This window comes from Leuciscus leuciscus (assembly GCF_965113295.1).
Source record: "Leuciscus leuciscus genome assembly, chromosome: 14".
Lineage (NCBI taxonomy): Eukaryota > Metazoa > Chordata > Actinopteri > Cypriniformes > Leuciscidae > Leuciscus > Leuciscus leuciscus.
The window spans coordinates 9,610,567-9,624,911 of record NC_138738.1 but is presented as its reverse complement, the minus strand read 5'-3'; the positions used below and the strand labels follow the sequence as shown (position 1 = coordinate 9,624,911).

The following is a 14,345-nucleotide window of genomic DNA, read 5'->3' as shown; positions in this document are numbered from 1 at the left end:
TGTGGATATCAAGTTTACATGCTACAAGTCCCCTATGCATTTTTTTTTTCTAGGATGTGATGCTACTAATCTGGCAAACCTTTTGGCAAATCCACTAAAAGCGCCTATTGTTGCAACCCAGCAATTTGATTTGTTGGGTAACAGATAAAAAAGTATTACGATTGTTTGTGTAAATGTGTATCAACCATTTAGGATTGTGGGAAAAAGACAGCACTACTCACTTCTTGGCTAACTGCGCTGAGGCTTTCCTGCTGTTTGAACAACCATGTTACTCAGTGGGTATCTCTATCTGATAACTGAAAACAAATGTTTAGCAAGCCAAGATAACACAATAACACTCCAGCCCACTGCCTGGCGTGATCGTTCTCTTACCTTGACCTCTCCCTGAAATAGATGCCTGAATTACATGCACACAAACACACGAACAAAAGTGTTGCTTTCCCCATTACGTGACGAGAGCCTGGCGCTGACAAAAACGATCTATTACACAGTCGCCGTGCACTCGAGAGAGCAGTCTTCCTGAACGAAGAACAAAGGTTGATGGGCCCTAGAAGGACAAGTGTCCTACAAAACATCGTCTCAAACTGGCTGTTTAACAACTGCACTCTAGTTTAAACAAGCCATCAACATGGGGAGACTCTGAAGGCCTTTTCTCTCCACTTCGCTCTCTTCGTTGTGATACAAATCAACATACGCTGGCACAAGGGCCTGTTATTGTGTAGAACTGTTTATCAAGTGAAGCTCATAGGATCATTTTATCAGCCTTCCGATACACAACCTGAAAGTGCTTAAGTTTAGTTAACTTTAGTGCTTCAATATTTGATCACTTCAATAATAATCAAACTGAGTCAAAACATGTTAAAGGGATAGTTTACCCAAAAATGAAAATTCTGTAATGAATTACTCGCCATCACGCCGTTTCAAACCCTTAAGACTTTTCTTCATCTTTGGAACACGAATGAAGATTTTTCTTAAAGTTCGTAAAAAGAGATCGTAAAACTAATCCATATGAATCGAGAGGTTTGGTCCAAATTTTCTGAAGAAACTCGATCACTTTATATGATGAACAGATTGAATTTAGGCTTTTATTCACATATAAACATTGATCAGCGAACATTAACTGAAGCTCGACCGATCCTGCTTGACGTGCGAGAACAAAACTCTTGCGGAAGCTCAAACGTGCTGCGTAACATGAGAATAACCTCATTGAGCATGAACAACAAGTGAAAATGCTTGAGCTTCCGTTTGCCACAACTGATGTGTGTGTGAGTTGAGGTTTTTTTTTTTTTGGTGAACTATCCCTTTAGGGAGCCTTTTTAACAGGAGGTCTGTGTTATTTAAGAGAAAGCCACTCACCTTAAAGGGGTGGTTGAGTATGATTTCACTTTTCAAACTTTAGTTAGTGTGTAATGTTGCTTTTTGAGCATTAACAACATCTGCAAAGTTAAAACGCCCAGTTCAAAGCAAAGGGAGATATTTGCTTTTAAAGAAATCATTTTTTAAGGACTACAAAAAATGGCTGGTAGGGACTACACGACATTCCTCCAGGGTTAGTGACATCACCAACCCTAAAATTTACATAAACCCCGCCCCCGGGAACACGCAGTCCATGTTGAGAAGAGGAAGAGTTGTTGTAGTAGAGCACATTTGGGAGTCAGCTCAAACTGTAGCATCCATCTTTTCACATGCAATAGAAAGTCACTCTGTGTGCATCTCACAACAGTTCCTATACGAGCGATTTATAGATTATCATGACAGAATATGCTAACTGAAGATAGTTAACTCTACATCAGCAACAAAAATTCATCAACTAACCATTCAGAGATGTCCTGTTGCATTCTACGTGTTGTCACTTCTTCTTGAGTCTCTCCATCTTTGTCTGACTCCGTTTAAACATAAAAGACAGAACAGTTTCTGTCATTTTAGTGTGTCTGCGTGAGGTAATCAAAATGAGCTGCTAACACACAAGCTCTTGAAACCCCGCCCTCTGTGTCGGGAGCAGCAGCATATTTGCATTTAAAGGGCCAGACACAAAACGGTGCGTTTTTGCTCACCCTCAAAAAGTGACAACTTTAACATGCTATATAAAAATATCTGTGGGGTATTTTGAGCTAAAACTTCACACACACACTCTGGGGACATCAGAGATTTATTTTACATTTTGTGAAAAGGGCATTATACCACCCCTTTAACCAATCAGAAAACTTGGAGGCGCTTCTCTACCACTTCAACCAATGACGTGGCTTTAGGGGTCGGACTATGGAAGATGGGAAAAGTTAGCCTGGTAAAGCCAGACCACCATCAAGATGGACCTACGCCTCAATCTGAAGGGCGGGATAAACGGCTGTCTTTCAAATTCCCTCTGCATGCAATAGGACAGCGCCTATTGCATGCTCAACCAACCAGAGCGTTTTCCCAACAGCGGAGCTAACGTTAGTTGATAGATTCAACTTTTGAATCTGGCCGGCAAAACTACGAACACATCTTCCTTTTTTAAGAATGACTTAAGTGCCGTTCTTTGCTCTTTTCTCAAAGAAAAACTGAACTCCAAGTCCTCCAGAGTCGCGGCCAAAGCCGATTCGAAAGACTGTTCTCCAGCAGCAGCTCTTCTTTGTTTAGCAGGGAACCGTCGCAAGTAGCAGGGAACCGTCGCAACTCTGTCGTCATTACAGTATGTTAAGCCCGCCCTGCCTACTCTATACACGACGTGATTGGCCTGACCCAATTTAGGTTTTTCCAGCACGAAAGTCAACCTTAGAGTTGCTAGACTACCCTGGCTGCAAAATCATTTTTGCTGCCGCTAAGATTTCTAGGCTAGGGAAAAGTAGCAATTTCATGTGAAATCACTTATAGTAGCTTTAAATGTTTACAGTATATTTTTTTTAGTTGATAATTCTAGCTCTAAATGGGCATCTATTAGCTTGCTTTGGCATAGACCGTAGTGTTCTTTGATACAAAATTTGCAAAGTGACACAAAATTGTAAAGTGTTCTTCCAACGAAGCAACTTTGACGTCTTCAGTTTTGAAGGCACCTTAGTGATAGCAAACCTCCGAAATTTCCATCGCTAGCTCAAGGCATTCCCCTGTTTCATGGCAGATGTCCCTAAGTCCACAGTCAAAATCACAACTGCAGTTCCAGTTGGTGTGCGCAGGTTCCGTGGGTGGAGAGAAAAGCATGTAGGTAGGGCAGATGGAGATGGCAGCTCGCTCGCATGTTTCAGGTAGCATGAGGAACAGGTCGTAGAATCGGCAGAAGAGACAATTCAGTACAATCCCAGCACAGAGCTCTGAACAACAGAAATAAGAAATCATGACATTGTGGGCAGTTAACAGGGAGTGCTAAAGCATCTATACTTTATTCATGGCTGCATTTAAGAAGCAATAAAGAAGTGTGTAAAACCTCCCTAATGGAGGGTACACTTGCAGTTTATCTGTTTAGTTAGCAGAAACGTGAGGTATCTAAAATATGTACAGATGCTAGTTACATATCATGAAATCACACTGTTTGCACATATTCAAAAATGTACTACAGTACATTACAATATGCATCCATTTAGAATTTAATTGAAATAATCACATCTGTCCAACACAGCATGCCATTACCATCAAATAGTAAAAAAAAAGCACAAAAATGATGTCAGAAATGCTGAAATGAAGCACTTCAATGAACGACACATGGCGATCATGCCGAGAGCTTAGAAAGCCCACACAGTGTTTTGTATGTTATAGAACCTAAATGCCTCTTTGAAAACTCTCACCTTGGGAGTTCGGCTGATGGGTATAGACACTCAAAGGCCCTTATTGACCTGCAGTCTGTCTGCACCTCTTGTATACAACAGTTTAAAAGCCCACCAGCTCTCGCTGGGCACTTCTGTACACATGCATAATTTACTGAATCACCTTTTCCTTCCAAAGAGAGAAGGAATAGAGCTGTGTGGAGATGTAATCAATTATCATCTGTCTGTATAGGTGTTTTTCCCTTACAAGATCATCTGTGCTCTGCTGGAGAGAGAAAGACTTCCAGGTGATTGAATAAATGGAAGAATGACACAGACTCAAAATAATTAGCAGGATTTTAGCAAAGTTGACTTAATGTGATGGTCTGTTTTTAAGAAATGTTTCCACACAGCCTAGGGTCTTATGTAAAAAAATAAAAAAATAAAAAACCTTCAAATGGGGCTTTCAAGACTTTAAGTAGATTTGAGCATAATGCAGGACAAAATACCCTTGCCTCTGAGCATAAGAGTTGGAATTAGATTAACCTCTGAATATTACACCAGGAAAGGCATTGTAACGCATGTGTAAAGCTCGACACTACGACATAATGACTGCAGCACCTTAACTCATCTGAACCTACTGGCTGAATGAAGGGAAATATATTGTTCTAATTAATTTCATATTGAAAAAGCTGTTGAATCGTAATACTCAAGCAAAAGAGTTCTCAGCGCATGATTTTAATAATTCATCTCTATATGTAAGTTTAATCAAATGTGCTGCTTAATTCAGTTATTCAACTGATGTAGACAGCTTTAAAATCACAAGCTTTTCCTTAGTTTTCATTTTAAATTAAAGATACGTTTTAATAATTTACAATTTAAAAATGCATAATTATTTGCTTCTGGCAACATATAAATTCATAAAAAAATCAAAGGATTAAAAAAAAAACAAGATCATGTATAAAACCACTGCTCATTTGAGAGAAAATTAGGAGTTTTAATTTTAATACAAGACAATTCATGGTGGCAGCTGATGTTGTAATTATTATTCATTAGAGCACTTTAGGGCACTATGGGGGTCTGGGAAAGAGGAAGCTGGCCAATCCCCAAACCCAGGTGTGATGATGCGTGACTCACCTCCACTCTCCTGGGAGTCAGACAGGGAGCTGCTGGAGGAGCCGGCCGTGCTGTACCTGTCAACTGAGCATAAGGAGTAAGTGAATTCTGTAGAGTCTGTGTCTGCTTCTCTCTCCCAGGGATCCAGCTCAGGAATGGGTGAGAGCCTCCCAGTTGCTGTGCTGGACACCTCCGCTCCTGAAAAAGAAAAGGTGTTTTTGAATAATCTGCATGCTTACAATACATTTATATTGAGAAAGATATGGTTGATTATATTCACCTACACTTTCAGGTACAAAAACTGTCGAAACATACTAATATGTACCTTTAAAGGGATAGTTCACCCAAAAATGAAAATTACCCCATGATTTACTCACCCTCAAGCCATCCTACAGTAAGTATATATGACATTCTTCTTTCAGACGAATACACTCAGAGTTATATTAGAAAATGTCCTGGCTCTTACAAGCTTTTTAATGGCAGTGAATGGCCATTTATGTTTTGAAATTCATAAAAGTGCATCCATTCATGATAAAAGTGGTCCACACGGCCTTGGGGGTTGATAAAGGCCTTCTGTAGCTAAGCGATGCGTTTGTGTAAGAAAAATATCCATATTTAAAACTTTATAGACTAAAATAACACATTTCTGGCAGACGTCCTACGCAAGTCGACTTACGCCAAAAGAGTATCACTTGACAATGTATGACGTAGAAGTAGAACTCTCGCGGTTCAAACAAACTCAAGCTCCCCCGACATTTCTCTTTAAAAATTCTCGTTTTAGACTTCTAATTTGTGACTGGTGTTTTGTTTTGCTGTATCCTCTGCGCTTCCGCATTCGTCACTGCGTTATGCGTCATGTCAAAAGTTACTCTTTCGCCATATATCGATGCGTACAGCCGTCTGTCGTAAGCTAGTTATTTTAGTCGATAAAAGTTTTAAATATGGATATTTTTCTTACACGAACGCATCGTTTCGCTTCAGAAGGCCTTTATTAAGAGCCGCATGGAGCACTTTTGTCATGAATGGGTGCACTGTGATGGACTTCAAAACATAAACGATCATTCACTGCCATTATAAAGCTCGGAAGATCCAGGACATTTTTTAATATAACTCTGATTGAATTCGTCTGGAAGAAGAATTTCATATACACCTAGGGTGGCTTGAGGGTGAGTAAATCATGGGGTAATTTCCATTTTTGGGTGAACTATCCATTTAAGGTACTAATATGCACCCTTTGGGTAAAATAAAGTGTAAAGGTGTACCTTTTGAAAGGGCACTGCCCAAGCATTTCTACCTTTTTTTTTGTGACAGTGTAATAAGTGAGATTATACAAAAAAGTTATATTAATTTTGTTTACTGTCAATCTTTAAAAAATTCTCTAAAGCATTAAAGGAACAGTTCATCCAAAAAAGAAAATGTGTACGGCTTCCTATTGTGGATTTTCTATATAAATCGAGTCTTTTCCTCACAATGCTTTCATATGACTTCAGAAAAGTCTAAATATAGCACCAGAGATGTATGGGGAAATATTATGATGCTATTTGTGTCCATTTGGAGCTTCACTGCCCTGGTCCCCATTCATTTTCGTCGTAATGAAGAGTGTAGAAAAAATAATGGATCCACAAGTTGCAAACAAACAGATATAGAATGCCACAGTTGGGTTCCAGAAGTCAATTCTTTAATGAAGACTTTTGAATCCCTATGAAAAAGTGGGTGGACACTGTTGCACTCTATAGTCCCACCCCAAACTCACACCATTGGCTGAGCCAGAAGTCACTCATACACAGTTTTTTTTAACAGTTTTTTGGAAAGCTTACTTATATCTGCACATTTCTTTTTTGCAATGCTAAAATCACTTAAAGGGATACTTCACCTCTGGAAAGATGAATGTGTATTTAAAATAGGTCATTTATGTAGAAGAAATGTGAAATTATTTTTGAATTTGAAGCTTTCTAGACTGAGAAAAGCCAGAAAATGTATTTTTGGCTTATGTGGATGAAAGACAACAACTCCCAAAATGCACTTGCTTCGCTGCCCTAGGAGGCCACTCCCAAGCCGCGTCTACCGGTAAGAGAGCGCAGTTGAAAACAACAAGGCTCGGCTACTAGTGAGACTCCGTGACGAGTCTGCTCGGGATTTGGAGATCGCCCAAAATGTCCGGGATTCGGCTTTTGCGTTCTACAGTCGCCATTCATTATATTTACTGTGGCGAGCATGATGAGACTGAGGGCCGCGGGAGAACGGCGCGAGGCCGGTGGCGTGATTACTGAGACGCACCGGTCTCGCATCTCTCACGGAGGAGCGGGAATTTTCTTAGCAATGTTAAAACGCACATCGACCGATCACTTGTTTAGCGTTCATGTAAACACTACATTCAGATTCACCAATCGGAATGAATTCAGTTAGATTGAAACAAAAGGTGTGCATGTAAACAATGAATGGCGACTGCAGAAAGCAAAAGCCGAATCCCGGACATTTTGGACGATCTCGACGGCCGGACATGTCCGGGAAAAAGAGGATGGTAACCCCTACTACTCAGCTTTCTCCTACTACTCAGCTTTCTCCACAGAACAAGAGCCTGTTAGCTTAGCTTCCAAAGAAAGACGGCTGATTCTTACTAGGACTGGTTGTTAAAGATCCCTAACTTTCAGCACAACAATTGAATGGGGATGTCATCTTGGGTGGGGTGAAATTTGGCACAGAACTCATGGTGCCACCAGTGCGACACATCTTCAGTTGTGTGCCCGACCTCATTGGGTGTTTCGGCCACTTATCACAAGACACCCTCTGCCGGGGTTGGCCCACCACGGGTTGATCAGACCCGGGTGTGTGTCGCACGTTGGTGGCATCATGCGATCATTTGGCAGCCCATGTTGCGTCCCTACGTTTCAGCCACAGCCAGTGACTGCTCCGTTCCGCTGCAGTGGCAAGTTCTTTGATTGCCCTCCTTTGGGATTGCCCTCTGATCCCTACTTCCTTCAAGAGCCTTGTGGTAGAACTGGCTACAAAACCTCTGCATCCCACCTCCACTGGCCACACCTTCACATTCCAGCCCCGCCCCTCTGCTTCAGCTGCTAAGTTGGCATATCGCAGCCTCTTCCGTTCGAATGCCTCGTCGATGGCATCCTCCCATGGGACAGTCATTTCAATGATGAAGACACGCCGGCAGGACTTGGACCAGAGGACAAGGTCTGGGCGCAGGTTGGTTGCTGCAATTTCGGGTGGGAAGGTGAGCCTCTGGTTAAGGTCTACCCGCATTTCCCAATCCTGGGCTGCGTTCAGTGGGCCAGAGTTTGGGAATGATGGCTTAGTCCACTGTTTCTCCCCTTCCCGCATGAAGGTTGTTCTCCGTGGGATGGTAGTCTGGGCATTTAGAGGCGTGGCGTTGGTGGTTACCCTCTTGTTCTCAAGTTCGGCAGCCAAGCACCTCAGCACTTGGTTGTGGCGCCAGGTGTACCTTCCTTGAGTTAGGCTGGTCTTGCAACCCACCAGGATGTGTTTGAGGGTTGCTGGGGCTGCACACTGGGGACAGGCTGGGTCCTCTCCATACCAGAGATGTAGGTTGGTTGGGGAGGGCAGGACATCGTAAGTGGCTCTGATGATGAAACTTAGCCTATTAGCCTCCATGCCCCACATCTCACTCCATGTGATTTTTCTCCTCTCCACGCCATCCCACTTTATCCAGCGACCTTGCTGGGCTTGGGAGACAGCCTTGGCACACCTGGCTGCTTCCTCCTGGTGGCGCACCTCCTCCACCACCATGTGCCGCCGTTCGGTTGGAGTAGCCTTTTGCCATGTGGGTGTTGCTGCTTCCAATCCAAGGCCCCCTCTGCCATGTTGGACATGCCCCACTATATCCCAGTGTCTGAGGGCAGCCTTTGCCGCCGCAACCACTGCCGACGGCTTCCATTTCCTCCCCGTTGCTAGGGTAGGAGCAGCACCTCTGACGACTGGATCCCGGGATTCTGTCAGAGTCATTTCCAGCCTTGATTTGGCACATTTGTACTCCTCCACCAGGCTTGAGATTGGCAGGGAGAGGGCTCCGTTGCCATACAGGCCAATGCTGGTAAGGCATCTCGGCAGTCCAAGCCACTTCCTCACTTGTACATTCACTAATCTCTCCAGTCGAATGGCATGGGATAGCGTGACCTCATAGATAGAAATTGGCCACATGAGACGGGGCAGCAGCCCAAACTGAAAGCACCACAGCTTCAGCTTCCCTGGGAGACCAGTGTTGTTGATCTTCTTGAGGCCGCTGATTGTATCCTGCCTGAGTTGCTCCACCTGCTTCGAGTCTTTGAGTTCTGTGCTATACCAGCGGCCGAGGCTTTTGATGGGCTTCTCCAGAACTGTTGGTATTGGCTCGTTGTTGACCTGGAACCTCTCATTGGTAAGCTGGCCCTTGACAATGGAGATACTGCGGGATTTGCTGGGTTTAATCTCCATTCTTGCCCATTTGATGTTTCCCTGGAGTTTATCCAGCAGGCGTTTGGTGCATGCATTTGTTGTGATTCCCCCTGATTGGAGGAAGACGCAGCCCGCTCTTCAACCGCTCCCCTCCTACCACCCATCGGGATGCTCGAATAATGAGCTCCATCGCCATGGTAAACGCCAGTGGAGAGATAGTGCAGCCCGCCATTATGCCTATCTCGAGGTGCTGCCAGGCAGTTGTACTGGCCTATGCTGTCACACAGAATTGAAGGTCCTGGAAATAGGCTTTGACCAGCCTTGTGATACCCTCTGGGACTTGGAAGAACTTGAACGCAGTCCACAGAATTTCATGCGGCACTGACCCAAAGGCATTGGCAAGATCCAAGAAAACCACATGCAGGTCTTTCTTCTCCTTCTTGGATGTCTGTATCTGGTGCCAGATGACATTTGTGTGTTCCAGGCATCCTGAGAATCCACTACTATGTGTACATTCTGTGAGTGAGATCCCACCCTCTATGGGCGGGTTGAAAACATGCGGGACAGCCCCACCTACTGGCTGTAGTCTTTAGCCTCTGGCCAAAAAATCCTCCGATGACGCAAAATTATGATTTTTGCGTCATCGGAGGATTTTTTTCAGACAAAAAATACATAAATCTCTCGTCTCAGGGGGATATGAGGGTGAAAAGCACGGTAATTCGAAAATACTACAGGTTTTCAACTAATACAAAGCTTAATGCTAAATACTGAAGTATCCCTTTAAATACTCTAAAGATCCCTGTCAGAAACAAATCCACCACTATATATACAAAATAATCAATGTTCTCTAATCCACCATGTCAGTTCCGGTTTCAAAAGTTCTTTCATCCTGAAGCAATGTTTTTCAAGGCTTGTCTAGAAGACATGTTGAGATGTGTTCCTATGCTCTCACTGGTTTCAAAGTGAGCCCAGAAATCATTCAATAATGAATCTGCCAGATCTGAATGCAAACTATTAATGAATCATTGCTTTGGCTGCACTACCTTGTTTATTTTTTCTTCCACCTATCCCAAATGAATTATTCAATGTGCTTTTCTCTCTTTTATTTAACATTTAATGTCTTATGATTAATTAACACGCGGGACATATTTTCCGTAGAGGAATCTGCATTGTTAGTCTAAAATAAAAAAGAGAAAGGAAAGACAAATGAAAATGGCTTTGGGCTGTATTGGCCTTTTTTATTCTCTCTCTCCTTGTTCAGATTGAATAATTTAGAAAAGAGGATAAAGAATTGTTTCTCCAGAAAGTTCTGTAGTTTGTCTTCACTGTGTTCTCGTTTTGAGAAGTGAAAATGTTATGATATGACGGATGTGGAAGATTAATCTTTGTTTTATTACGGGAGAGCGCATGCTTTTTGACAACACAGTCCCAGGATTTAAATGGCAGATTCTCAGGTGTGCCATTATCAGCTGTTCACAATCACAGCACATCTGTCATGCATTACCATTTTATGCGTGATATAATCTCTAATACAAGTGTTTATGATAAATAAATATGGAGATCTAAGGAGTCATAGACAGTGTGACAACTAACCCCGGTCTCAACTTATTTTAGTCTCTGAGTAAAATCCATTGAAAAAAAAACAATTTAAGGTTTTGGGGGATTTACTGGATGGGGAAAGGGATATTTATAGGGGAAAAGGGATAAAAACAGATCCATTATGACAAGGAACAGGATTCACCTTGCCTATTTCTAACTGCTGTGAAAGCTAATGCACTCATTCTTCAATCAATAACCATCTCAAAATGAGTGAGAAAACATTGTTCTCATAACATACATAATGCACCATACCAAAAATCGAACAGTGTTAGACTAATGTTTGAACATGTTACATTGTTTATTACTAACTTACCAGCTTTTACAAAAGACCTTCTCTCTTCAGTTTTGATCAAATCAAGCTCGATTTCAGAGTTTTGTCCAGCCATCTGTCTTACAGTGTGATTCAAATATCAAAGCAAATATCAAGTTAATAATGAACCGATTCATAAACCCCCCCACAAAGACACTGCTAAAACTGTGTATGAAAACTTACCATTGATATAATCTTAGTGAAGACAATATAAATGCATCACATGAGAGCTCTAAGCAGAATGCGCGACACGCCTTCAGCAACACAAAAATAATCGCATGCGCATTTAAGCAGTTAAAGCTACACACGTCTAGGTATTTCACTTAAATAGATAATAAGAAAGTTACTGAGATTTAAAATTACAGAAGTATACTGTCGTCAAAAGCAAAGGGTTTCGTTTCTCTCACACTCCCGCTAGTCGTCACTGCTGGTTTAAAGTGAGCATCAACTTTGATTGACATGTGTGACACACCCAACCCAAGTCCACCGATGACGTCGTGCTATGGTCGTGACGTGTTGCGTTTGACAACAAAAACTCAAGGTAACGATACACTTTCTCACGTTTTTCATTCAAATATGATTAATGTATGGCTAGATCTCGCTATCAATGTTCAAACACGCCTTAAGATGCATATTTGATGCTGAGGTGTCCCACTTTTTTTTTTTTTCTCAATTGGGTGTTTATATGCATTTTGGCCCTGTAAACTAGCCTAACGTTAACAGCCTATTTAAACGGTTTTTTTTGTTTTGTTTTTTTTTGTATAAAATGTCCAACTCTTTTGTCTTGCTAAATAAAATGTAATAGCTATACTGTATATCTATGTTAAATACAATGAAACAATATTTTCAGTTATTTTCAATAATTATTTTTTTTTTTTACTATTTAACTATTTGCTTGATTGGAAATTATGCACATCAAAAATCATTTGTTTGCAAGTGCTGTTTACCTTGATGCTAAACTTTTACTGAATGCTTTTCAGTGAAATTATTCACTTGTCTAACATGCAAAATTGTTTGTGGGGGAAATTACAACAATTGGACAGTTGAGAAAAAAAAGGCAATTTTGAAACATCCTCATACATTTCACACAATACATATTGCAATATATATTAAATATTAGGCTTTTTTACTAGTTTAAATTGTCATAGTCTTTCAAATTTAGACATATTTGATTGATTTTCATATTGAAAGTCTTAGTCTGGGATAAATGATATACAATCTATATGTACTAAACTGCATTGGAAAAATGAATAATCAAGGCATGATCAAATCTTTCCAAGACAGTTTTAATGTGAACTGGATATATATAAAAAATATATATATATAAAAAAAGAATGGGAAGTGTTAATAAAAATCAACCCTTGGGACATAAAAGTGTCAGAAGTTGAAGAAACCCAATTATGAACGTACTTGCTACTTCCAGCATTATTCACACAGTTTCACAAGAATCTTTTTTATTTTTTTATTCAGAGCCTTATGCTGTAGCCTGTAGCACTACTGCACTGAAGTTCAGTAGCTTTTTCTTTACACACAAACATGTCTACACATACCCGTGTTCACACAAAACAATCTAGTTCAGCTCACAACACATGCTCCTCATATGAAAGCCAGTCAGCAGAGATAAACTGATAATGAGCTCTATTCAGATTTCTCAAGGTTTACAAGCCTGCCAATTTACTCTAACTAGCCTGCAGATTAGAGTTGCATTTTAAAGGATGCCCCGCTGTGTTTGCATATGTTTAGAGAACAAGGGGCCTGCTAATTGAAAAATTAAGATGTGGGTATGTTTGTGGGTTTGGACTAAGCCAGATGCCTTCTTCAACAGTGAGTGCTGGTTAAGTGTGAAGAATGTTACAGGTTGGAAACAACAGGCAGGATACAGATTAAGCTGGTTATGTTAAGATCACTAGGATTCCATCATTACAATATGTTGCTTTGTGCCATAATGATAATGAAATGCCTGTTTGTTATGTAGCTGATCCCTCATTTAAAGTGGTAGACATGGGTTGAAAAATATAATTAGATAATTTCATACTTTTAAGGGGCATCTGAAATAGTCAGCCACTGGTAAAACATCAACTATAATACAATTAAATTGATTGAGAAAAAAATTGTAAGATTACTCAGCTACTTTTGAAAAAAGGAAATCAAATATTTTGCTATCATAAAGGCGCAGTTTTAGTATCTACCAGCAGGAGCTAATTGTTGATGCTAACAAGCCAATTCCTTACCCACCTAGGGAAAAAACACACATTAAAATAAATGAATCAAATGCTGTAGGTTCAGTACAATGCATGTTTCATTTCACAAAAACCATAATGCATAAAAAACTGCATAACATCACTTTGAAGGATTGCAATCTTAATTACTTAAGATTTGATACCAAACTTTGCAAGATTTTAAAGCTATATATCATCCAAGGCCAACATGCAATTATATGCAGTTTTAATCAGTTTTGTTTGCATATATTTACAGAAAAAGAGGTCTGCTAATTGAAAATAAAATAAGAAATTGAAAATAAAATAAGAATGCTTGACTATACCAGATGTCTTGTCAAATCAGGTGCTGAGTATGTGCTATCTTTAAAGGTACAAAATGTAAGTTGTTTTTTTCTTCTTCAAAAATTTAAATGAGTCAATACATTATCAATCCGTTCAAAATGTCTTTTTGTCTTTTTGATTCACTATAGTAAGCCTATTATACAGTAAGTGTTTCTCTTTTAGACGGGATGGAGCAAATCTCAAACCTCCGGGGAATGACCTGTTTTAAAGAAATGCAAAACCGAGGAGAGTCTGCTGGCAAAAAGAGAATGTGACAGAGCTCGTAATAAAACGAGAATCAACATTGGCTTGGCTTTTCGGATCGACGCGTTTGTATTACTCAACAGGTGAGTAAGGCATTGAACATAAATTGCCATACTGTGTGTAGCTCTCTAACAGAGTTATTGAAAGGCATTATCTATTGTGAAGGGTCATTGTGAAGGGTCATACACACTACCAACGCACAACCAAATTGTATGCAGTTTTGTTTTTTAACCATTAGAGGGCCAAAAGTTCCATAGGCTGTGTCTGAAATCACCCCTATACCCTTATTTGAGGGGACAGCAATTTGTAGTGGTGTCCGAAACCATAGTGGACGTTATCGAGTGCACTCTTTCAATCCCATAATGCACCGCAATAACGAGTGTACAACTGATG

The 14,345-nt window shown here is 40.7% G+C and overlaps 1 protein-coding gene across 1 annotated transcript; it reads right to left on the bottom strand.

Moving 5' to 3' along the window:
• Positions 1-2,823: 2,823 nt before the first annotated feature.
• On the bottom strand, positions 2,824-11,763 carry mdfic2 (MyoD family inhibitor domain containing 2). Its single transcript, XM_082189485.1, has 4 exons — positions 11,332-11,763; positions 11,152-11,228; positions 4,854-5,030; positions 2,824-3,287 (listed from the first exon to the last, which is right to left on the bottom strand). Exons 2-4 carry the CDS (start codon positions 11,222-11,224, stop codon positions 3,034-3,036), a joined length of 504 nt encoding a protein of 167 aa, XP_082045611.1. The 5' UTR covers positions 11,225-11,228; positions 11,332-11,763; the 3' UTR covers positions 2,824-3,033.
• Positions 11,764-14,345: the final 2,582 nt, after the last annotated feature.

Excerpts from the sequence above, each read along its gene's own strand:
- mdfic2 (XM_082189485.1), bottom strand. The coding sequence starts at position 11,224 with ATGGCTGGACAAAACTCTGAAATCGAGCTTGATTTGATCAAAACTGAA. Across the intron at positions 5,031-11,151 it reads AAGGTCTTTTGTAAAAGCTG|GAGCGGAGGTGTCCAGCACA; the intron begins GTAAGTTAGTAA and ends TTTCTTTTTCAG. Across the intron at positions 3,288-4,853 it reads TGACTCCCAGGAGAGTGGAG|AGCTCTGTGCTGGGATTGTA; the intron begins GTGAGTCACGCA and ends TCTGTTGTTCAG.